This window comes from Equus asinus, chromosome 13 (assembly GCF_041296235.1).
Source record: "Equus asinus isolate D_3611 breed Donkey chromosome 13, EquAss-T2T_v2, whole genome shotgun sequence".
Taxonomy (NCBI): Eukaryota; Metazoa; Chordata; class Mammalia; order Perissodactyla; family Equidae; genus Equus; species Equus asinus.
In genome coordinates, this window is record NC_091802.1 from 23,482,666 (window position 1) to 23,505,422 (window position 22,757).

The 22,757-nt window shown below is 49.6% G+C and overlaps 1 protein-coding gene across 1 annotated transcript in view; it reads right to left on the reverse strand.

Moving 5' to 3' along the window:
* ASIC2 (acid sensing ion channel subunit 2) overlaps positions 1 to 16,715 on the reverse strand; it is a 994,854-nt gene extending 978,139 nt beyond the window's left edge. The window contains exon 1 of the mRNA XM_044744752.2: positions 15,481 to 16,715. Coding sequence (XP_044600687.1) covers positions 15,481 to 16,035 — 555 coding nt within the window. The 5' untranslated portion in view covers positions 16,036 to 16,715. The remainder of the gene's footprint in view (positions 1 to 15,480) is intronic.
* Between the last annotated feature and the right edge of the window lie 6,042 nt (positions 16,716 to 22,757).

Genomic DNA, 22,757 nt, shown 5'->3' on the forward strand with positions numbered 1-22,757 from the left:
CTTGATTGTATCTTGAATGATTCCTGAATTTTTAAAGTTAAAAAGCTATACAAATGTTTTGGGGACAATTGAGGAAATCTGAATAAGAATGGAAGACAGCCTGGTAGCAGCTGGAGCCCACACAGGAGCGCTGGAAGGTAGGGAGGCAGCCCAGCAGGACCCGGTCTTTGTGAAGAGGCATCTAAGCAGAGTAAGAGCCTGGGGAGCTGGTCTCCAATCCAGATCGTGGAGCAAACACGTAAATAAATAATGGAAGGTAGGTTTCCTACTGCCAGAGAAAGGAAGGACCACTATGGAAAGAGGATAAACCTAGAGCGTGTGTTAGATTGCAACTGGAACTACTGGCGTAAACTCCTGGTTTTCTGTAGATGTAAATATCCCAGCTCTGTCCACTGAGAGGGCCTGGGAGCAGCGGCACTCTGGCACCCTTGTAGCAACAACGAGCATACCAGATCTTAGTTCTAATTAGCATTTCGCACTGAAACGAACGAGAGTTCACAGGACCAAGGAAGGAAAAGAAAAGGATGAACCTGGAACATCTAGCTGAGCCAAAAATTTTTAAAGTGCTCAAAAAACACAAGGAAATGTCTAAAGGACACAGAAGTCAGCATGAAGGGGTTCCCAAATATGGGAAATTCTGAGTTTTGAAATAAACAATGACATTAACAAGTTATAACCAATGGAGTAAACTAGAAACCTGAGTTTCTACCGATATAAATAAATAAATGAATTAAAAGGGAGAAGAGAAAGCTCTTCTGTATTTTAGAAAGCCAACTAACAAACGTAGATGGAATGATGGAATTAGAAAATCACCATTTGGCAAGCATCACTGTAATAATTCAGGCAAGAAAAATCAATAGATGATAAAACCAGAGGGTGAAAGAGAGATGAGAAATGGGGTTTTACACAGTCTCTAAGTATCTCCCTGGAAGACACTATCTTAATCAAGTGACAAACATTAACACCGTAAGTATTGGGGCAAGTAGATATCGTGTGCCTCCAGATAGGATGCAATGAGAAGAATCCTGCGTCGGTTCTACGAAGTTCAGCCAAAAATTCATTATCTGTATCTAATCAAGAGGGAACATCAGACAAACCCAAACCGAAAATCATTCTGCAAAATGGCTGGCCTTGAATGATAAAAAAAAGGTCAAGGTCATGAAAATCGGGGGAAACTAAGAAAGAGTTCCAGAGTAAAGGAGACTTGAGAGATCTGACAGCAAAGGATGGGGTCGTTTGGCCAGCGAGGACATCATTGGGACCACTGGAGAAAGGATGCACAGGAAGTCTTTGCACTAGTCTTGCTATGTTCATATGTTTGAAATTGTTTCAAAAGAAAAAATGGATACATAGCATATTCTCTTGGGAGATTCTGGAGCCTACCCTGTGTTGCCTCTGGGCCTGGTGCAAACTTTGGTTTTGACCTGCTCAGCCTCCCCGCTAGACTGTGAGCTCCTTGAATTCCTGCACCGGGCCTTACTCATTGCCATTTCTCCAGAGCTTAGCCCAGAACGTAGGAAGCACTCAGTAGATGTTTTTCGAATCAATGTGCCTGGTAAGCCATAACCCCTGAGATTGGCTGGCGTCCCCTAGACATGCTGACTGTTGGTAAATCCTCTAGATGTTGAGCTGAAATACGGCTCTCTGCAAACTAGAGAGCGTCTGTCTGCCCTGCAGTGACGAGCGATGTGTCCTGGACAGTGTCTTCCTTCTAAGGGGCATGCTGCCTGTGATCCCAGGCTCCAAGGAGCAGCGTTCTTGCCTCATTGCTTCGAGGAGAACAATGGCCCCTGTTTGTTTAATTCCGGCCCAGTGTGGCAGCCTTGACTGCACAGAGCTCACTGGTGATTCATGTGAATGTCACTTGAGCTCCCAGAGGTTTGCAGCCATAATTCAACATTTGTTAATAGCCACTTAAAATGTCCCTGAAATAGCTAACAGGCCCAAGGGATGGAAGGTGTTCTGCTAAGAAATCATTCCAGGAAGGCAGGCGCAGGCTTGGCCCAAACTTCAGAAGACACTGTTACTTCCAGTTCATGGAGATGCTTCTCCCTCGTCGGCTGCCTTCTCGCCCTCCATGAAGAGAGGGACGGACATCTCTCAGGGCCACCAGGAAGAACGTGGGCACCCGAAATTCCCTATATCACCATCACGGACATGCTAGAGCTCCTTTGCAATCGCTCCTGCTCTGGAGAGAGGTCCCTCCATCGCCACATCCAGTAGGGGAGAAGAAAGCAAAAGCCCAGAGGACCTCAAGAGAAAATCTTTAGTTAAAGGAACAGAAAAGAGGAAACAGAAAAATGTAGTGCTGGATGAGAAGTCAAAAAGTCTGTGGAGATTGGGGCTGGCCCCGTGGCCGAGTGGTTAAGTTTGCGCGCTCCGCTGCAGGCGGCCCAGTGTTTCGTTGGTTCGAATCCTGGGTGCGGACATGGCACTGCTCGTCAGACCACGCTGAGGCAGAGTCCCACATGCCACAACTAGAAGAACCCACAACGAAGAATACACAACTATGTACCGGGGGGCTTTGGGGAGAAAAAGGAAAAAATTAAAAATCTTTAAAAAACAAAAAAAGTCTGTGGAGATGGAGAGGGCAAGAGGGACAAGAATGAGAAGAAACTCATGTGGGTTGAGCTCTACTGTGCTGCACACTGTACAAATTATTTAATTATCCCCAAACCTAATTGAATAACTTGCCCAAGGTCATGTAACCAGTATATGATTGGAGAGAGAGTCAACTCAGGAGCCCCAGCTCTTAACCATTGTGCTACACTGCCACCTGCAAATTAGTCAGAGCACACCTGGACTGGACCTTCAAATTCAAGTCACTGATTTAGAATTTGAAGCTCTCAATGCCAAGCTCTTGCCACTTGGTTCCTTAAACACCTCTGTTTCTCCAAAATTTATCATTTCTGCCACCCACAGTTGGATTTAAAGTGGAGAAGTGGAGGCAGAAAGAGCCAGCAGGGCAGAATTACATGCATATCTGAAAACGGATGCTCAGTTCTACCATCAGAGCCCTGAGCCTCCCGTGTGGCAACTTGGAGAGATAGCAAGTGTTACCCTGGCAAGAAGAGCCTTCCCCAGCTTCTCAGCTTGCCTGTAGGGGGCGCTGTGGAGCTGCCCGGCACTTGCACCTGTGCCTTCCTGAACCAGAGACCAGGCAGGAGAGGACAGAGGATGCAGTGCAGATCTCCTGAGCTGGGAGGTCAGGAGGAGCACAAGACTATGTCCAGCTCCCGGAGATGTGCTTGCAATAAGCCATTGTGGCAGCAGGATCCCAGGCCCGCCTTCCCTTTAATAGGGAAAGTGTAATTCACGAAGTTGAAGCGCAATGGCCCGGCTGTCCTCCCAGTGAAGTCAGCTGCACCCGAGACACATGACATCAGCGCAGAAACCACCTGGATGTTCATCAAAGGGAAAGGTCTGGGGAGGGCCATCTCTCAGAACCAGTCTTTTGCCTGCATCTGTGCTGCTCCTTCTCCTCTAGGGCTGGAATCGTAGCTGGAAGGGCTTGTTCTGGAAAGCTGGAATATTCTCTGGCAGCACACAACCCTGCATCCAGCCTTCAGCCGCAGACAGCTGGACAGCCTCTGCCTCTTGTCTCAGTTTACCTGCACAAAGGCAAGGGATGCAGGTAAGAGACAGATGGTTCCACGGACAGCCAGGCACTACAGCTTCAAGTTGAGGCTTCCCCTGCACCCACTCGCCTCCCGGCTCTGCTTCAGCTCTGGCAGCTGCCCAACTCCTGGTTCCCAAAGGAGGATGCAGATAAATTGAGGGACCTCGGGCCTAAATCCAACCTTTCGAGCTGCAGACTTGCTGATATATGACCTGACTTCACTCGGCTCAGCCCTACACAAATAAGCTTGATGTCATCACAGAGAAGCCTCAAAGGGAACCAGGAGGCATGACCTCTAATCTCCAACAGGGCCACTTTCTTGCTGAGTGACCCTGTGCCGGTCACTAGACCTCTCTGAGCCTTACCTATGATCAACTGTGAAACAGATACATGGTTGTCTTTCCACTTTCAGAGTTATCCTGAGGATCAAATAGCATCTTAGAAAGAAAGCACTGAAGATCTGGAACCAGAGTACCTGGTTCAAATCCCACTTCCACCAATCACTAGCTGAGCGACTTTGGGTCCATCCTTTAAACTTTCTGAGCCTCAATGTTTTCCATACAAAAAAACAGAGCTACGAATGTTCCATATTTCACTGGGCTGTTGTGAAGACTGACAGGTGATTTGTGTGAAATGGTTAATTTAGAACAGTGCCTGGGAATTACTACGTACTCAGAAAATGTTAGCGATTATTAACAGGTTTTGTAAGCTACACCGAGCTGACCAAAGGGAAGAGATTCTGCTTTCTGACATAGGCTGGGTGTCTACAGTAGCTGACACCCTACAGCAACAGCAGGAGCTAGCTGGGCGCCCGCCTCGATTGCAGCTCATCCCTCATACTTGGAACTCACTGACGTCAATGTGGATTTCCCAAAAAATCCTTTTGCTCTTGGATCCCTCGTCACTATGTTTTATCGCCAGCTCATCTCAGTAGTAATAAAAATAACACCAGCAACAAAATAGCTAACACTCTACATCTGGCCCAATTCTAAAAGTTTCACTTATGTTATGTCATTCAACTGCCAGAAACAGTCCAGTGAAGTAAAGGCCGCTATTATTCTTATTTAACAGAGGAGGAAACTGAGGCCTGGAAAGAGTAAGTAATTTGCACAAAGTCATTACTAAGGTCTGTTTTTAGTCACAGAACACCCCACTTCCGACACTAAACGTGTGGGTTTTCCCCTCGCACCGAGCAATTCTGACCCCGACCATTAGGAGTTAGCACAGACCCCACAGGGCAAGGGCTCATCTCACAAGACTGCCCCCCGCTTCAGACGGCCATCAGGAGTCCAGGCCACCTGCACTTCTGACCAACTGGCTATAAATCAAGGATCCCCACGACTTCCTCCTCAAGTTCGATAATTTGCTAGAATGGCTCAAGGAAATCAGGAAAAGTTTAGTTACTATTGCTGGTTTATTATAAAAAATACTACTCAGGAGTAGCCACATGGAAAAGACGCATAGGGAAGGTACCGGGAGGGGGCATGATGCTTTTCCACGCCCTCTCCGGGTGTGCCAGCCTCCCAGCACCTCCACATGTTCACCAACCCAGAAGCTCTCTGGGTCCCTTCGTTTAGAGGTTTTTACGGAGGTTCCATTATGTTGGCATGATGGAGTCAATCACTGGCCATTGGTGACTAACTCAGGCTCCCACCTTCAAACCACACGGTTGGTTCCTCTGGCAACCAGCCCCCATCCTGAAGCTATCTAGGGGCCACCAAGAGTCACTTCATTAGCATAAACTCAGGTATGGTTGAAAGGGCCTTAAGAAGAATAAAAATGATGTTCCTCTCATCCCCATCCCTCAGGAAATTCCAAGGATTTTTAAAGCTCTTGTAGCATCTCTATTCTTGCAGGAATAGGGGATGAAGACCAAATATATGTTTCTAATAAGAATTTGACTAAGTCGTCAAAAAATCACAGTCATGCAAGCCTGGAGCCTACACCTGTCTGGCACCAAATTCCACGATTGCACCATAAGGCTAAAATATCTCCTTATGTAATTTCCTCAGGTGCCAGAGCCCCTTCATCCTTCCAACCCTTGCCACAATCCCCCGGTGCGCTGGGCAGCGCCTTCTCCCTACCTTCCCAGCCCCTAGGGCGGGGTCTATCTCTAGCCCCACCCACCCCAGCGCTACCTCTAATTGATGTGCCTCTCAGTCTCCCCAGCCCCCACACAGAACGAGGCCAGGCCCAACCACACCCAAGACTTGCTCTCTAGGACTGGATCCAGCACCCAGAATTTGTAGCGATCTCCTCTGGGAACCGCTTCTGGAGAAGCCGAGCATACTCACTTCCGGGGGCCAGGTCAATTAACAGCCACGTCAAGCCCTGGGTACCACCACCCGCACACTTCCGCCCTGTCTCTGGATGCGCTGAATATCTGCTCTTTTGCCTCCAAAGATTCTTCCTCAGCACCATTCTTATTCCCGGCTTCTGAAACAGCCTCAAGGCCACACCAGTATTGGGAAAGGGGGGTGGGGGGGGGTGGTGTTCTGCAGGCTGGATGTGCTGATTTGCGTCTATTATCAGGTCTTTCCAATGCCATCTGCCAAAGGTCCTCACCTCTGACCCCGAATATCTGTTCAGGAAGGAAATAAATCAAAGATGTTCAGAGTCGGAAGGAACTTTAGGGGTCATTAAATCCAGCTCCTTCCCTGACATTGATTCACCCTGACAGCATTGCCAATAAGCAACTGCATGGCCTCAGCTAGAGCTGATGACAGAGTGTGGGTCCTCTGAACACCCAGGACAGCTCCTCTCAGGCAGCTGATATCCACCCCTCTGAACTTCTGTCCCCACATCAGTGCTAGCTCTGCCCTCTGGCCTCGCACAAAGAAAGCCTCATCCCTCTTCTCTATGAAGAGTTTGAAGACAGCACTCATCCTGCCTTGAGTCATCCACTCCTCCTTTCAGGCTAACCAGCCTCGGTTCTTTCCTATGCCGCTCATCACTCACGGTTTTGGTGACATATGAGGAGTATCACCCCTGGTCAGCCGTACATCTCTCACTGCCTCCTGCTTTATAGATGGGCCCGAGCCACTGCCAACATCAAAGGCAGTTGCCTCCTCCCTGTGGCTTGAAGCCAGACTGATGCACAGCCAGGAAGAAATGGCATTGAAGGCTGGTAGGAGGGTGGGAAGGGAAGTTTTCAAAGAGAGTGGCACTGGGAAACGATGAGAATGCAGGTGTTAATAAACGTGTGAGCTAGAATGTGAGCAGCTTAGGGGGGAGGCAGAAGCTGGAAGAATAGCAATAGCTCGGCTCTGAGGATGTGGGCAACTTTGAGAGCGGCTTTCCTCAGGCAAAAAACTCCAAAGGGGAACAAACTAGCTGTGCCCAGACGAGTGAATCCTAATCAGAGAGATGCTCATTTGAATTATGAAAAATCTCCCTTGGAAATTGTTACAGGCCTCAGTTGAGGACAGAGATCTAGAAAGTCCAAGGATCTTCTACTCCAAGATCTAGAACGTCTTTTAAAGTCTTTTAAGCCATGTACTTCTTTCTAAGCCAGACGTAGGTCCGTACGACTAGGCTATTCTCCCTGTTACCAGATGGAGAAGCTAAAACTAATGGCTACATAGGTTGGGTTCCATAGCAGAGCCTGACATGGGGTTTCTTGTCCAGGTGACTTATTGAGGGAATGACCTCAGGAAAAGCCTGGAAGGGAGGGAGGCATGCAGGATGGGGCAGGGAGAAAAGGGAAGCCAAGAAGTCTAGCTAAGCCTGATCCCATGGGAAGCTCTGAAGTGTGAATAGCACCGCAATTTGTTCCATCTTGAGGCCAGATGACTGGCATTTTGTACTCCTGTGACACTGAGTCACTGGCCACTGGCTGCCCCCCGGTGGCAGGGAGGTGCATGCCTTCTCAGGCATCTCCAGGAGAGGCAGCAGCAGTGGACCAAGGGCATCCTCCTGTTCTTGGTGCAGATATGAGAGGTCAGGAGCTGTACCCCCAGCAGCAGTAAAGGGGTTCTGGAGGGAACACCAACAGAATCTTCCACAGATTCCCTTGCTAATTCATACGTGCATCTCTGCCCACAAGTGTGGGACCAGTGTGATGGAAACTCAGTCAGACTGACGAGCTGGAGCCAGACACAGAAAGGTCCATGGACAGCGTTTTGACAGTAGGGTCCGTGCTTCCCCGACCCCACTAGGGCACTGATGCTCAGTGCATCAGGATGTTACTGTTTCCACTGTACATATCTAAATAAAACAAGCAAACAAATGGAGAAACATATCTGCTTACAAAATAACATCAACTCCCTCCCCCCAAATACAAATTAAAGTTGTAGTTTCGGCAAACAAATGTGAGATGAGAAAATAATTTTGATTATGTTCTATTGCATTAGAGTTCTACAGGCTGGCAAGTCCTTGGGAATCACCTGGTTCAGCCCCCTCATTTTACAGATGAGGAAACCAAGGCCCACAGAAGCTAATTACCCTGCCCAACGTTGTACAACTCAATCAACAGAAGTCATTAAATCCAGGCAAATACGTTCCTTCTGTGTTTCGTGCTTTATTTCTTCTGAGTATAAATTTCTACGGCCACCGAGGTAATCAACAGGGAATGGACCTGAATTATGAGAAAATAAGAGCTGGGAGACGGAAAGATGCTTTAGCATCCAACGGATGACACTTTTCAGAATACTGTTCCCAAATGAAGCTCAACTTGATAAACAGGCTTCTGTCACAGGCTTCAAGTATATCAAATACTGAACGTGTATTTCTGGAAGCATCCGCTACCCGGTAACCACTAAGCCCAGTCTGTACAGACTGGTTTTAAGTCCATTGCATGGGAGAAATGTGACATATGGAATTTCAAATTTGCAGAGGTGATGTAGGCCATTCGTTCCAGGTCATAATAGATCATGGGTCAAACGGCCTGGCTGGTTAAGCTTAATATTTCAACGCAGTTCCATCAAACCTAAACACTCAGACAGAAAAAGAGAAAGCACACGGTCCCCGTTCAGATCTCTCTAGACCCAGGCAGTCTATTTTCGGTCTGATGGAGAGAATAGGGTACTGGTTACTTTAAAACATGAACAGCTCTACGCAGCAACACCTCTGACAGCAAACCTGGTGCTAAAAGCTACTAATTCAGTCCCTGGGAGATTTTTTTTTTTTAATGGAATCCCGTATCAGCTCTTCCTATAGAAATCAGTAGCAAACTAGGATTCACTTTACAGAAAATTTTCTAGAACTCATCACTTCATTGAGGGAAGGACTTTCTGTAGAGAGGAAAATGGAACCACTGTAGAGAGACAGAAAGGGACCAGTTCCCAATTCAATAGGCTGTCAGGTGGCTTTTTTCATCAGCAGTTCTGGAGGTCTCAGAGACACTCGTTCCCATAAGCAACCAACCATGAGCCCAGTGGCCTGGGGAGGAGCTTGAGCTTTTCTTCGCAAGTAGATGGTGTGGGTCATTACAATAGTCAGATCGCTGTCATCGTCCTATCCCTCCATCACATCAGAGGAAATTCAACACATCCCTGAAACCTTTACTTCCAGAGTCACAACCTAAAGCTCTGTGAACAAGAAAATCCCAACCACAGCCTGGAACTACGGAGAACCATTCACACAGCCTGGCAGAGGTCGCCTCTCCAAGGACATGGCAAATGCTCACAAAACTTAAAAGCATCTTAAGGAATGTGCCTGATCATCTAATTTGTATTAGACACAACTTAGACCATTTTGACAAAATGCCTAGACATGCCACAGGTGAGGGAGAGTTAGGGTCTACACTCGTGTGCTGAGATGTACTGGGATGGTCATGCAAGGAGAACCTCATGGTCATGGGCCTCATCCAAGGAGCAGGGTCAGGAGATTAATTTGGTGTCAACGGACACAACTCTGGTTCATCCTAGCATACATACAACATACAACATACAGTGGGACCAAGATGGCTTCAGGTAAATGCGCAGCTGGATTGTCAACAGAGTGCCATCAAAGCAGAGTAGCTGGTGTTCAGTTGGGCACGTAAAGTCCAAGGAGGCTGAGTTAAGGGGGGCAGTTACCACCCTCTCTCTCACAAATCACCCCCAGGTGCTTCTGGCAGATGAGACAAAACACATCTCGCAAAAGGGGTATTCATCAGACCCACTGAGACATATATTTGGATTTTATTTTTACTCTAAATGGACCTTTGAGGGAACTTCTAACACCCTGGACACTACCCAGGGGACCCAAGAAGAAGAGAGCAGGCTGACGCTGACTGGAGGTGTGTACTGCATGCCAGACGAGGCGCCAGATGTACAGAAGGTGGGATCCCAGCTGTGGGGATGCGCACAGGCACACACTCCGTGACCGAATGCAGCTACTCCCCAAATGCCAAAATAATACATGAAATTATATCTGGGATGCTATTATGGGCAATTTTTTCTTCCTTCTTTATTCTTCCCCACACTTCCCTAGTTTTCTCCCATGAGCATGGATTGTCTCTATAACCAGAAAGTATACTATTAAAATAATAACAATAATGAGACAAGTCATCCCAAGGCAGGTGGAATCCTGGGTACCTATACCGAAAAGGGAAGCCAAAGAATGGCTATTTCACTTTATATCCACTCTAGAGTCACTTTACATTCAAAAACCATCAAGCCCACTTAACACACTCTGAAGACCCATTTTGAGAGCTTACCATGTGCTAAGCAGTTCTGAGGCCTGAGATTAAGTTAGTAAAGACATCATGCCTTAGAGGGAGGAGAGACAGAAATAGCCCAGGCATAAAAATCACCAGCAGTTAAAGAATTCAGGTATTAAATTAAATCATCTCTTTTAGTCTAAGGTCCTTTTTAATCTAAACACTTCATGATTATAACACAAGGAAATGCGTAATGACTGCTCCCACAGAGGAACAGGCCAAAATGCTGTTTAGAAGACACGGGAGGAAGAGATTAATTTCGATTATGCTCATGGGGAGAGGGATCAGCAACGGTTTTTTGGAAAAGGCTCTAGAGATATTAGAGCTGGATTTTAGAGGATGAGTAGGATTTAAATAAATAGACATGAAGACAGAGGTGCAAAAGGTAAAGAAGTAAGAAAGAAAGGCCCACGAGCAAAGGATTCTGGGTCAGTTCCGGAAACAGCAAGTAACTAATTAACAAACCTGTCCTGGGATTTGTTGTGGGCAGGCCCTGTATTCAGCATGATGTTGGATTAGACAAGATTCCCATTCTCAACTAGCCCCCATCTGGAAGGGATGGGAAATAGGCCCATGCCCTCTCTGGTGGCCAGGATCTGGTCTGTCTTCATCATCACTGCTGCAGAGCAGGTGCTCTATCTGACTGACAAAGGAATGAAGGTGCACACACTAAGATGTCACACCGTGATGAAAGCTGTACGCATGGTACCTAGGTCACTCAACTCCTATCAGGGTTGGGGCAGCACGAGCTTCCTGGGCTGAGGTGAGGGGCATGAGCCAGAAGACGGAAGCCAAGATGGCGGATCAGGAGAGCATGTGCAGGCAGCAGAACCGACAGGAACGAAAGTACTGAGAGAAGTGAAAGTTCACCATTTTATGAGAATTAAGAATCCCACAAACGTAGCCGTGGTCTGTGCTTTCAAGCTGGTGGTGAGTCACAGCACGGAAGAGTGGGAGGAGCCCTGGCCTGGAGTCAAGAGAGCCGGGGTCGAGCTCGGGCTCAGTCAGTACTCTTTGGAACGCTAAGCAAAGCAGGGGCTGTCCTGTACTGGGCATGTGTCACACGCTAGCTCTTGGAACACGTCGGCTCGCTGGATCACTGCAACTCCGAGTGGCAGATATTACTGTTCCTGTTTTAAAAGCAGGGAAAGCGAGGTTAGGACGCTTGCCCAGCAGATAGGGGGCATAGTTGGAATTCCAGCTCTGAACTCTCCCCAGAGCCCACCTTCTTCACACACCTGCTCGTCCTGGAACAAGAAGTGAGTACAGATTAGCTACGGACCCACCAGCCTTATGAAAGAATTCCACATAGGTGTGCTTCCCAAACCCTCACCTCCACATCTCTACAACACTGTGTGATACAGCTGAATAAGATCCACAGAAGGCCCTTAACTGGATGTCATTGTGGAGAGACCTTTTCTTCAGTGAGAAGAGACATGCTTTTCCTAAGAAATCACAATTTGAAAGCACAAATACATGCAATTATAGAAATCAGGTTGACTGTGCCAACTGAAGGGTCATTTGCATTCCTGAACTTGAAGGCAGAGGAACTCCAATGTGATGAGCAGAGAAACGTAAAACAGTCATGTTCTCGTCACACACAGTGGGGTTGCCCCCTGTCACCAAGAGTTAGCTATGGAACCCAACCGTGACCTCCACTCTAAGAATCCTATCTCCGTGAGGGTGAGCCTTAACGTGGGGCTCCAAAAGAAAAGGCAGCAACCGCCTCTCCTCCCCCTCCCTTTATCCTGATAGCATTACTCATCGACTGACTCCAAGAGGGGGCTGCAAACGGGGAAGGTAGGCTGGACAATAACAACCCTCCCACTAATGGTGATGATAACTCGCCTTACATCTGCACAGCGGTCACAATGTACAATAGGACTTCCACATATATTGTTTCACACGCCGCATCCTCCCAGCAGCCCTGTGAGTCAGACAGGCATGTATTACTATCCTATGTCACAGGAGCAAGTCAAGGCCTAGAGAAGGGACAAAATATGACCAGGGAATAAGCTAGAAAATGATGGAGTTGGGATTCAAACCTGTGTCTTCTTTCCCCTAATCTTAACCTCAGATCATCCAACATCATGGCCAGAGACCCCACCCCCCGCCCCCGTCCAGCCTTCTCTCTCCCCACTTCCTTCCATCTGCTCTGGGTCGGTGGGGCAATCTCTGCTGAGTAGACACCGGGAAATCAAAGCTCTCTTCTGCTTTCCCAGGAAGGGAAAGTATGTGCCTATCTGAAGTCAGCTCATCCCAGATGAGGGCTAAGTGTGTACCTGCATGAGCACGGAGCACACCTGTTCCCACGGCAGTCAGAATTCCAAACCTGCCTTCCTGGGGACTTTCAACCTCCACAAACAGCCTTCCCCTCTTCTAGAATCACGGCTCGTTCACTAATTAAAGGGTATTATGCACTTCACTGCACACCAGCTAAGAACTTGGAATAAGGAAGCTTATGTGAAAGCATTAGTCCTGGAGATGGCAGTAGGTATGCTTTATAGAAAAAGAAAAACAGGAAAAGCGATTCACCTGTGACATCCCCTCCCCCTAGTAAGTCAGCCACAGCACTTAGAGAAAGAAGCCACCCAGCATAGGACAACCCCAAGCAGAGCCTAGTAAATAAGCCAAATGGACAGGGATGTGCAACAGAGAAAATGGATCATAGAAGGCCAGTGAACTGACTCCTCCAACAGCCACCTGCAAGGCTCTCTGCTCCCATGTGGTGTGGGAGCCCAAGGACAAGGGCACCACACCCCATGCCAAAAGGGACAGGCAGTGGGAAGGATGACCCCTCACTGCAAGGTCTTACCACAAGCTGGGCATCGTGTCCCTTCTTTCAGAGGCTCAGCATGGCTATTGACTATGATCACAGAGCAAAAAGACCAGCCTCCCCACTGGGGACTCCTCCAGGTCTCCTGGAGTGGGGGCCCTTTTTGACACTCCCCAAACAGCCTAAAGACCCAGCCCTGAGGCTCACCCTCTTTTCAGTGCTGGGAGAAGACAAACACAGAGGGCCAGTCCAAGGAGGAACACTCAACCAGGTCAGTCTTGAACTTGGTGAGGATGGCAGATAATGACATGACACTTACTAAGTAATAAACCACATCCACAGGCAACTTCGCCATTTGGGAGACATCAAAGGCTCAGGGAAGGCTTTAAGTCCTGATCTTTGGCCTCTTAGGGTCCTAGCAATTCAAATGATGGGCCAAGCACAAACCAGCAACCTAGGGTCAAAGAACCTTTACTTCTCAGTGGAACCTGGTCATGAATTGAGAGGAAGCCACTGGTTGGACTTGCAGCATGAGGATGCATGAGAACTCGGTCCAGGATCTGCTACTGACTGCAGTTTCTCTCTGTGCCACCCTCTCTCTGCCGTCTGTGTGTTCCATGTGTGTTCAGGCAGAGAGAGGAACAGCTGAGTGCATCCCGAGCTGCATGGTGCAGCGGGGAAGCTGAGCGTTGCCACGGCACTAGAAAGCACGGGGTGGAAGAAAGGGGTGGCTTCAGCCTCCAAGAACGAGGCATTTTCCCCATCCCTCCCCACGCCACCTAAGACATCATGTGTGTGTGACATGGTGTGAGATCCTGTTTGCTTTATTCAGAAGGGCTTCTAGAACTGCTGGTCCCTTCCCCCGGCTCATGCCTGCTTCCTCTTTAGCATACATACACTACCCAGATTTTGCTTTGCTCTTCCTCACAATGTTGAAAACGGATAATACAAAACAGCTCCCCCAGGAACCACAGCTCTATAGGATGTGAGAGGCAACTCCCCCTGGCACTCTGGGCTTTTCCAAAATCAGAGACAGCCAACAGCAAGCACACAGGCTGCGGGCAGAGGCTGGTTGTAGCATTAGAAGAAAGTCAGAGCAAGAGGCTGGTAGGCAGTGGATCTGAGAGCAGGTGGAGAAAGATGCCCCACAGGAAAGGTCGGGCATGTCTTCATTAAGCAGAGGGCCCTGGACAAGTGCTGATGACAGAGTCCAGTCCCTTTGCAACTGCTGCACCTGCCATCCAGAACTTACCATTGCAATTCGGCTCAAGGCTCTGAGACTCGAAAGTTCTTGATTCTCCCGAAGGCAGCTATCAGAGAAGCAGCCACACTGGGCTTCTGGAGGGTCCCGCAGCCCCTGATGTCCCAGACTTGCCTGGAAGCAAGGAATTGTCTGCCATTGCAGTCTGACCTGTTATGCCAAGTGATGCCCAGCAGCCCACTAACTGGGCAAACCAAGAGCCCTGGCAGCCTGTCTCCTCCCTGCCTGTCTCTCTCGGCCCCTCCAGGAAGCCCCATCCTGAACGGGAGCCACATCCCCCTCCACTTTTCCTCTTTTCTCAGCTCCACACTCCTCCTCCAGGCTTTCTAATCCCACAGCTGCTCACCCCCTCCCCACACCACTCCTCTCTCATCCACGGTGTTAAGCGATTGTACATACAGCAAAACCGAGCCTTTGAGTTTCAAGCCGCAGCTCCTAGACAAGCCAGCCTGGACCTCTTCACCCTCACAGGCATCTCACCGACCATCCTACACACAGGCCTCCACCTGGACCCTCCCCTTCGGCCCAAACACCCTGGACATCTCTTTGCTTCCGACCTGCCAGCAGACCAGACAGAGCCCTGGGGTCCCCGGCCTCTCCTCTCTCCACACGGAGCTCAGAATCCGCACAAGAAAGGGAAGCAAAGAGACTTCCACACCTTTGCAGCTTCACCTGCTCCAGCAAGCTCCCCAAGCCACTGGAACCAGCCAGGCTGCCTGGGGCCCCACACTCCCTTCTCTGGCAGCTTTAGCTCCAGCCCAGCCCACAGGATGCAGCGCCTGATGCTACTTCCGAGCTTCGACAGAGAGGGAGAGAAAATGCCACCTCGTCAATGACAAGCTGTTCCAATCACACAGCTCAGACACCAAGCGCCCTGGACAACGGACAACTCAGGCCTCCTCCCTGGGGTTGGCAGGAGGCCAACTCCGCACCTTTGGGGAAGAAACCCCCACGGCAAGCCCCCCATTCACCCTCCACATCTGACCAGACAACAGTGCTGCATCCCAGCAGGCAGACTTCTCCAACCAACTTTGGCCAACTACCGTCTTGGCCTTCAACTGAGGCACTATTCTCTCTCCTGCTCCAAAGCACAGGGAGACTCCGAACCAGGCAGGAGACCACCGGCGTGGCACTTCTCAAGACGACCAAGCCCAAGAGTGAACCCAAAGCCAAGTACTCACTGTGGTGAAGTCCTGGTGGCCGCACTCCTGCCCCTTGAACTTGCAGTAGAGCATCATATCCTTCAGGTCGTGGCCCACGCGGTGTAGGAACTCCAGCATGCTGAACTGCTTGGGCTTGTAGTGTTTGAAGTTGGCCTTCTGCCGCAGGGCCTCCAGCACCGTGGGGTCAGCCAGGTGCGGGTCGGGGATCTGCAGGTTGACATCGAGCAGGGCCAGCAGCTCCCCAGCGTGGTACAGGTCATTGGTGGTGAGCCTGGAGAAGCGGAAGCCATTGAGGTTGCAGAGGGTCACCGCTGGGAAGACCAGGCTTTGGGCCACCACCTCATCCACCTTGGTGACATGCTGGTAGGAGAAGTAGTAGGAGACCCGCTCCGAGCTTTCCACCAGCAGCAGGCCCAGGGAGCCCACGAAGGCCACGGCCCAAAGCACACGCCGGATGGTCAGCGGCCCATACACGAAGATGTGGCGGATGCCGTGGAGGGTGGAGGTGTTGGCAAAGATCTGGATGCTAGAGGGCTGCAGGCTGCCCTCGCTGGGGCTCTCCTTGAGGTCCATGGGGACCCTGTGCAGTTCCGCAACTGGCTTCAGGTTGATCAAATTTCAGGGAAGAGTTCCCAGTCCTCAGGCTCTGCTCAAACCTTGACGTTCAAGGGAGAGAACGGCAGAGCGAGCATCAGGCCAGGGCTGTGAGTTTCTCCAGAGAGCCCAGCCGCACGCTGACAGGGGTGAGTGTTTATATAAAACCCATTCAAACTCTAGCTCCTGATTTTTTCCAGGCGATAAGGAGGGCTGGTTTTATTTAGGGAGACACCAAGGTGATGTGGAAGAGATGTGGGTGGGAAGGGAAGGCTTAGCCAATGGAAATAAAGTCCTCCCCCCTACACACGCCACTAGAGACAAGATTAAAAGCGAGAGCGAGGGAGAAAATGCTTAAAACAAGTCGCTCGGCGGCTCGGAGCCTGTTAACCAGCGCATAGTGCCCCGTGTTAACCATCCTGGGGATGTCAGGGCGGCCACGTTGATGCACTGCGGGCGGGCGCAGCGGCAGAAGCCTTCCCAGCCGCCGCCGCCGCTCGGTTCCTCTCCCCGTGCTGTTTTGGACTCCGGATTCCGTTTCTCGCCACCGGCCTCCGTCCCTCCTCTCCTCCTCCTCCTCCTCCTCCAGGCCCCCTTTTTTGGGCAGAATTCCGAATGCCGGCGGCCGCGGCTAGCGCCTTGGAGAGGAGGCAGCGCGCTGCCGCGGAGAGGCGAGGACCGGGAGGCTGGGAAGGATGCGGGGGCTCGGACCGGCACTCGTCTCTCCCCCGCCTCCCGGAAGAAAAGCGAGACCTAGAGGGCGCAGAGCGAGCCGGCCTCCCTCGCCCGCTCCTCCACCAGGCTGTTGGGGGGGGAAGGGCGGGGCGAGGGGGGAAGGGCTGGTGGGGGCTGGGGGCCCGGCGAAAGTTTCTTTGTGGCCTTTTTTGGAGGGAGCTAGTGGGGGCTTCTCGCCGAAGGTGGAGAACGAGCCCTGCGAGTGAGGACGTGACACCCCGCCCCCATAGATGGCAGGGAGGCACTTGATAAACTCGCCTGAGCCAGGTGTGGGGGTGGAAGCAGCATTCCATTGCAGCAACGTCTGCTCCCAGATCAGACTCAGCTGGGGTTCCAGAGGGGAGATGCTGAAAACGGGGAAGGAAAAGGAGCAATCTAAAACCAGAGTGCCTCTGGTGCTGGTGGGAGGAGAATATCCCAAGGAGCCGGAGCCCTTCCTGAGATGAAGAGCCAGGCGCCCCTTGGGGACCCCGAGAAAGAGCAACAAGTAGTCCCCTCCGCCGCAGAGCTATCAGGAGAGTCTGTATCTGAAGAAGGAAGACAGCTGGGGTTCCAGGTAGGGCTGGCTGCGTACTTTGGGGTGTTTGCCTGTGTATGTGTGTGTGTCTGCCCCAGGATTTGCCCGATGGAAGCACAGCTGGAGCAAAGAATTGGGCTTTCAGCCGCCTACCTCCTTTTTCCTAAAAATCCCCTGGAAATCGGCCCCCTGCTAGGAGGTGGGTGTGGCTTGCCCCATGCCTGGGATCAAATGGCTGGAACCTTTAGAATCAATGATGCTAAATCCCCACCAGGAGGGAAGGACCTGGAAGGTTCCAGTGGCCAACCCAGTGCACACTGCCAGGCTGGGGCAGAGCCACATGAAGGCGCCTTGTGGAGCCACCCTGGTGTTCCCAGAGCATGCCAAGCTTAAAGCTCCTTGGAAGATAGTTCGGAAGAAGGCAGCTTAGGGAATGTCCCTCTTGGTTTGTATCTACTCTGAAATATTTCTCTCTCCCATCTGCCCTCTTGCTAAACCAGATCCAAACTGAGAAGAGTGTCCGACGCACTCTGAGGCAGCACGTGGCATTAAATTGGTGGGTTATTCACCGTGGGAGCTCAAAAGACAGAAGCATCACCCGTAAGCACAAACGACAGAGGCTAGTCAACCTCATGCATGTGCCATCCCGCAGGTCTCACACCCCTGCCTATGGGGCTGCCTAGATGGGCACAGGGTTTTCAGATAACAATACCAAAATTAACCAAGAATCTATTATATGATGTGAGGTGAGGGTGTCACCATCTCATTGAACCCTTTCAACCATCTTGACAAGTGTGTGTTGTTGTTATTACCCCTTTATACAGACGAGGAAACTGAGGCTCAAGAAAGTAAGGTGCCCTGACAGAGCCACACAGCTAGTAAGTGCCAGAGCTGGGGCTTGAACTCAGGCACGTTTTCCTGCAAAACATAGGTTCAAAAGCAGACCCAAACACTCCTCCCCAAATTTAGGAAGGGGGTAAGCATTTCTACCCCAGTTGCCGCATCCACTCACACACACTCACCCCATACCACACACGTGCCAGCTCCCCCTTCCACACGTGTGAAGCAGCCCTCTTCCTTTCCTCTTCTCCACCAAGCCACATCCCTATTGTCCATGTTTTCACAGGTTGAGGTCCCTCTCCTACAGGAAGACTTCCCTGATGACACTCTCTAATCTTTGGCCCATCAGCCTGTTGAACTGTAACTCTGTACCAGACACTGTATTGGTTTTGGGGAAACAAAGAGGGGTGAAACACATTTCCCACGCTCAGTAACTCAGGGTTCAGTGGGGGTGGAGGCGGTGTTGGTTCGTAAACTGGCCCCAGTACAAGGAGGGCAAGGAGAGAGGGAAGAAAGAGGCAGACCTCTCCTGATTGGGAAGTGGCAGGTTTAATAAGCAAGGGGGCTAATTAAGGAGGCTTATCTAGGGCCACTGTAAATGAGAAGATCTCCACAGCTGCCTGCCAGGATCTTAAAAGTTTATAAAGAGTCCTTAACTGAGTTCAGTCCAGATGGTCCCAAGACACCTTACTCTCCCAAGGCTGTGTCCTTGGGGCAGCTTCTAGTGTGGGGAAGGCAGCAGAATGCACATTCCAAGGACAGGGTGGGGGTGAGGACCCTAGATTGCTACTGGGTGCACCTCAAGGGTCAGCCGGTGGTGGTCATGACGTCTCGATTACCTCCCCGAACGCTCCACACCTTGTGACCCAGTCTTACAGTCTCACACGCCCCCTCTTCCATAATGTGCCCTGAGAGGTCAGCAAGGAGTTTCATCAGCATGGAGGTGCTCATTTTTGGTGGCTGTCTGGCTACACTAGAGGCAGACGCCACAGCAACAAGACAGGCACATTCAAGAGAAAACACAGATTAAGATAGTGATTCCCAAAACAATTTTTTCCACCAAGAGCCCCATGATCCAAACCGCTGGTTTATTAACCCCCCCAAGTTGGGGGTGGGATCACTCAGGGCGTTCACTCATGTCCTCATGTGGTTTAATAAAGACGCCACATTAGCAGACTCATCAGATATGAACACTCAACATTCTGTTTGGGTAATGGCACAGGTGGCTCCTTGCGAGGCAGGAATAATGTCCAAGGCCATCCTATCAATAGAGACATTTCAGTGTCCAGTAAGGACAGGCTTTGTCAGCTGTCGTTCAAGGCTTGCTGAGTGAATTTAGTAATGGCTTCTATGTGTGCTATAATGTCGTCCAGGTCAATGGAGGGAACGAAGACGCAGCCAAATCATCGTACCAATGGGAAACAGAACGTGTCCACTTGGCCTAGAGGACAGGAAGCTTGGCAGTGTTAGGAACCTAACTGGCTGTGCATACACACACGTTGGCCAGGGGAGGCAGCACTGTCAGGCTTGAGGAGACGGACCAGGGGCAGGATATGCCAGACCAGGACCCCCACCTTCCCCCCTCTTTCAATGGTGACTGTTCCACTCCGAGTGTAGTGCGTTTCCACCAGTCCGGCTTGCAGCAGAACAACAGGATCCCAGTGAAGATTAAGTAGCTCCGCCTCACCCAGGGGTGTGAAGTAACTCACTCATCCTGGTGGGACGTCGCATTGCAGATTCCAGTACATAACGCCTGTCCCCGGCGTGCTGGGGCTTGGTGTTCTCAGCAGCATAGAACGTTGATCCATGGTGAGAGTCGGGGCACTGGCTGTTTCCCACGACTTCCATACCTTCATGGCATGGGATGTCTCAGTAGGGGTCCCCAGTCTGGCATACGGGAGACAGGCCCTACCAGTTGATCATTCAAAGGTATTCAAGCGTGGGACGATACTTTAGCCCACCCAGCCAAGTTGGGTTCACCTGTTAATAATTTAATCTGCTGCTTTCATATTCCATTTTTTCTTTCCACGAACCTGCTACTTGCAGGTTTTAGGGGAGATGGAACCCCCATTCAAGGTTGTGTTCTTTTACCCAGTCTTGCACATTATGACCTTTGAAAGGTGATTTCCGATCACTGTCTACTCAACGAGGATATCCATGTGTGGCGCTGAGTTTCTCTAATCCCCTAATGGTGGCAGCCTGATTTGCGTGGGGATGGGGGAAACCTTGGGTTAGACCAGATGCAGTGTTCACACAAACTAGGGAGTGTTTAGGACCTTCTCTCGGAGAGAGGGGGCCAATATAATCAATTTGCCAATGTCTCACTGATTGGCAGCTCTGGTGGGTGGCCCCCGACTCCTTTACAGTTGCTTTGGGCATCGTTTAGAACACCCAGGACTTGCTGTTGCTGCATTAACCAAGTCACTGTATGTCAAGGACAATCCGGCATCCTTGGCAATATATGATCCAACCCGGGCACTGTGGTGGCCACTCTTCCTATGCCCCCAATCTTCTGTATCTACTGATGGATCAGTTGCTAAGGCTTCTACCCTGGCTAGAGTGTCAGCTTCCTGATTGCCAGGAGGGGTCAGAACATTATAAGCAGGGACGTGGAAAACAGTGAGGGTTGACTCAGGCTCTTGCAGGTGAACCCAAATGTCTTTCCACCTATCCTGACCCCACAAGGGCTTATTCACGATCATCCACCCCTCAGTTTCCCATTATCCAAGCCGTAGGGTTAATCCCTTTAGAACAGCCCAACTGTCAGAGCAGAGGGTTAACAGCCAGGGCTCAGGAGTGACCACCGGCCAACCTGCTCTGTGTTCAGCCCTCTGGCTGTTGTGGTCTGTTCCTGTTTCCGGGAATCTGTATAGCAGGCATCAGTGGGAATTTCTCCACTCCCTCCCTACAGGCTGCAGGGGCCACCACCGGAAGAGAGGCAGGGTCATTTGGAGAACCTACATACTCTACAGGGCCTAGGAGCACCCACATTTCTGTAGATGGTGGACTGGTGGAAAGGGTGCTCCTCTCCTGCAAATAGGCATGCCACTTAGTCAAGGTGGGAGTTTGAGCCATGGCAAAGGGCGTCGATGGAACATATTCTCCACCCAGCAATGGAATGGGCCCATTTTACTGATGGGGGAAGCAGAACAGAGACAGGCTTCTGGCTACCATCCCACGACACAGCGAGACATGCTATGCAGGTAGCCTTGGGGAAGCGCTTGAAAGGTGCATTGTTGCTCCTCCCGTGTGACAGCAAACTCATGTGTTATCAGATCTGTACTCGTCAGAGTCTTTCCATGAATCTCCTTGAAGATGAAGCACTTTTGCAGGAACAACTGTGCAAAAGCATCAGAGTAAACATAGCCGTCTGTAAATGACAAAAGACTTTAAAGTGGCATGGTTAAAAATTCGAGGAGAATTCATTATAATGCAATTGATGAGGAAATTTGGGTATTTGTATTACGTCCTTTTTAAAATTATGAGTGATAGCAGGATACCTGGACACACCAGATTTTTAGAAATTTCATATCAATATATCCTAAAGGAAGTTTAGCATCACTTATTTGATGATGCTTCCCATGTGATTTAATGTATCGAATAAGTCTAATTAGGTTAATATCTTTCATAAGGAGAGAGAACACATCTTTTGAGATGTTCCAGATGTCCTCTGGAAAAGCCCAAAGTTAGTTCAAGGTCAACAAGAATTCATTTAGAATTTGATTTTGGGGAAGTCAAAAATATCAAAATGTTTTAAAACACTTGATTAAATAGGATATAGGTCACTGTGAAATAATACTTTGTTATCCATGTAACCAGAGTGACAATTGAAGATTCCAAAGGCAATGACAGAAAGTTATATAGTTTAAAAAAACTTAGCACTTCTAGTAGAGAAGACTCTGTTTTTTTAAGTAACCAAAGACCTGAAAAAGATAACTTGAAGCACAGGAAATTATTTTGATAAAACACAGAATCTTTGTTTTCTGGGCAGATTGCTTAAAAGGTTAAAAAAAAAAAACTTTTCACCATACCATCAACAACAGACCAAGAGTCCAAGAAAACTTTGTCCTTCTAGCAGATGAAAGAAAATTAAGTTTTACATAAGTACACGATTTATATTAAAGCTTATTTTTTAAAGCCAATTAAATAGAGCTCTTACAAATTAATTTTGACAATACCTTCTGGACGTAGAAAAACAATTAGCTGTATGGTTTATATACAAACATCAGATATTCCAGGACCCTTAGAAATGCCTTTCAAGTATTTCATTCATTAAGCATTCCTCTCTTCAATCAGATTTACAACACCTATTCACTTAGCACTCTGCGTATGTGTAGGGGTTTGGGGGACTGGGTTTACATTGGGTTGTTTGGCCCAGACTTTCAGGCTCTGCCATAATTGTGTGTAATTGTGGTCTTTTTGATGAAGGCAAAATGTTAAGTATATGACTAAACATTAACTTTAAAACATAAACTTTTCAGGGGCCAGCCCAGTGCTGCAGCGGTTAAGTACACACGTTCTGCTTCTGTGGCCCAGGGTTTCCCGGGTTGGATCCCAGGTGCAGACCTGGCACCACTTGGCAAGCCACGCTGTGGTAGGCATCCCACAT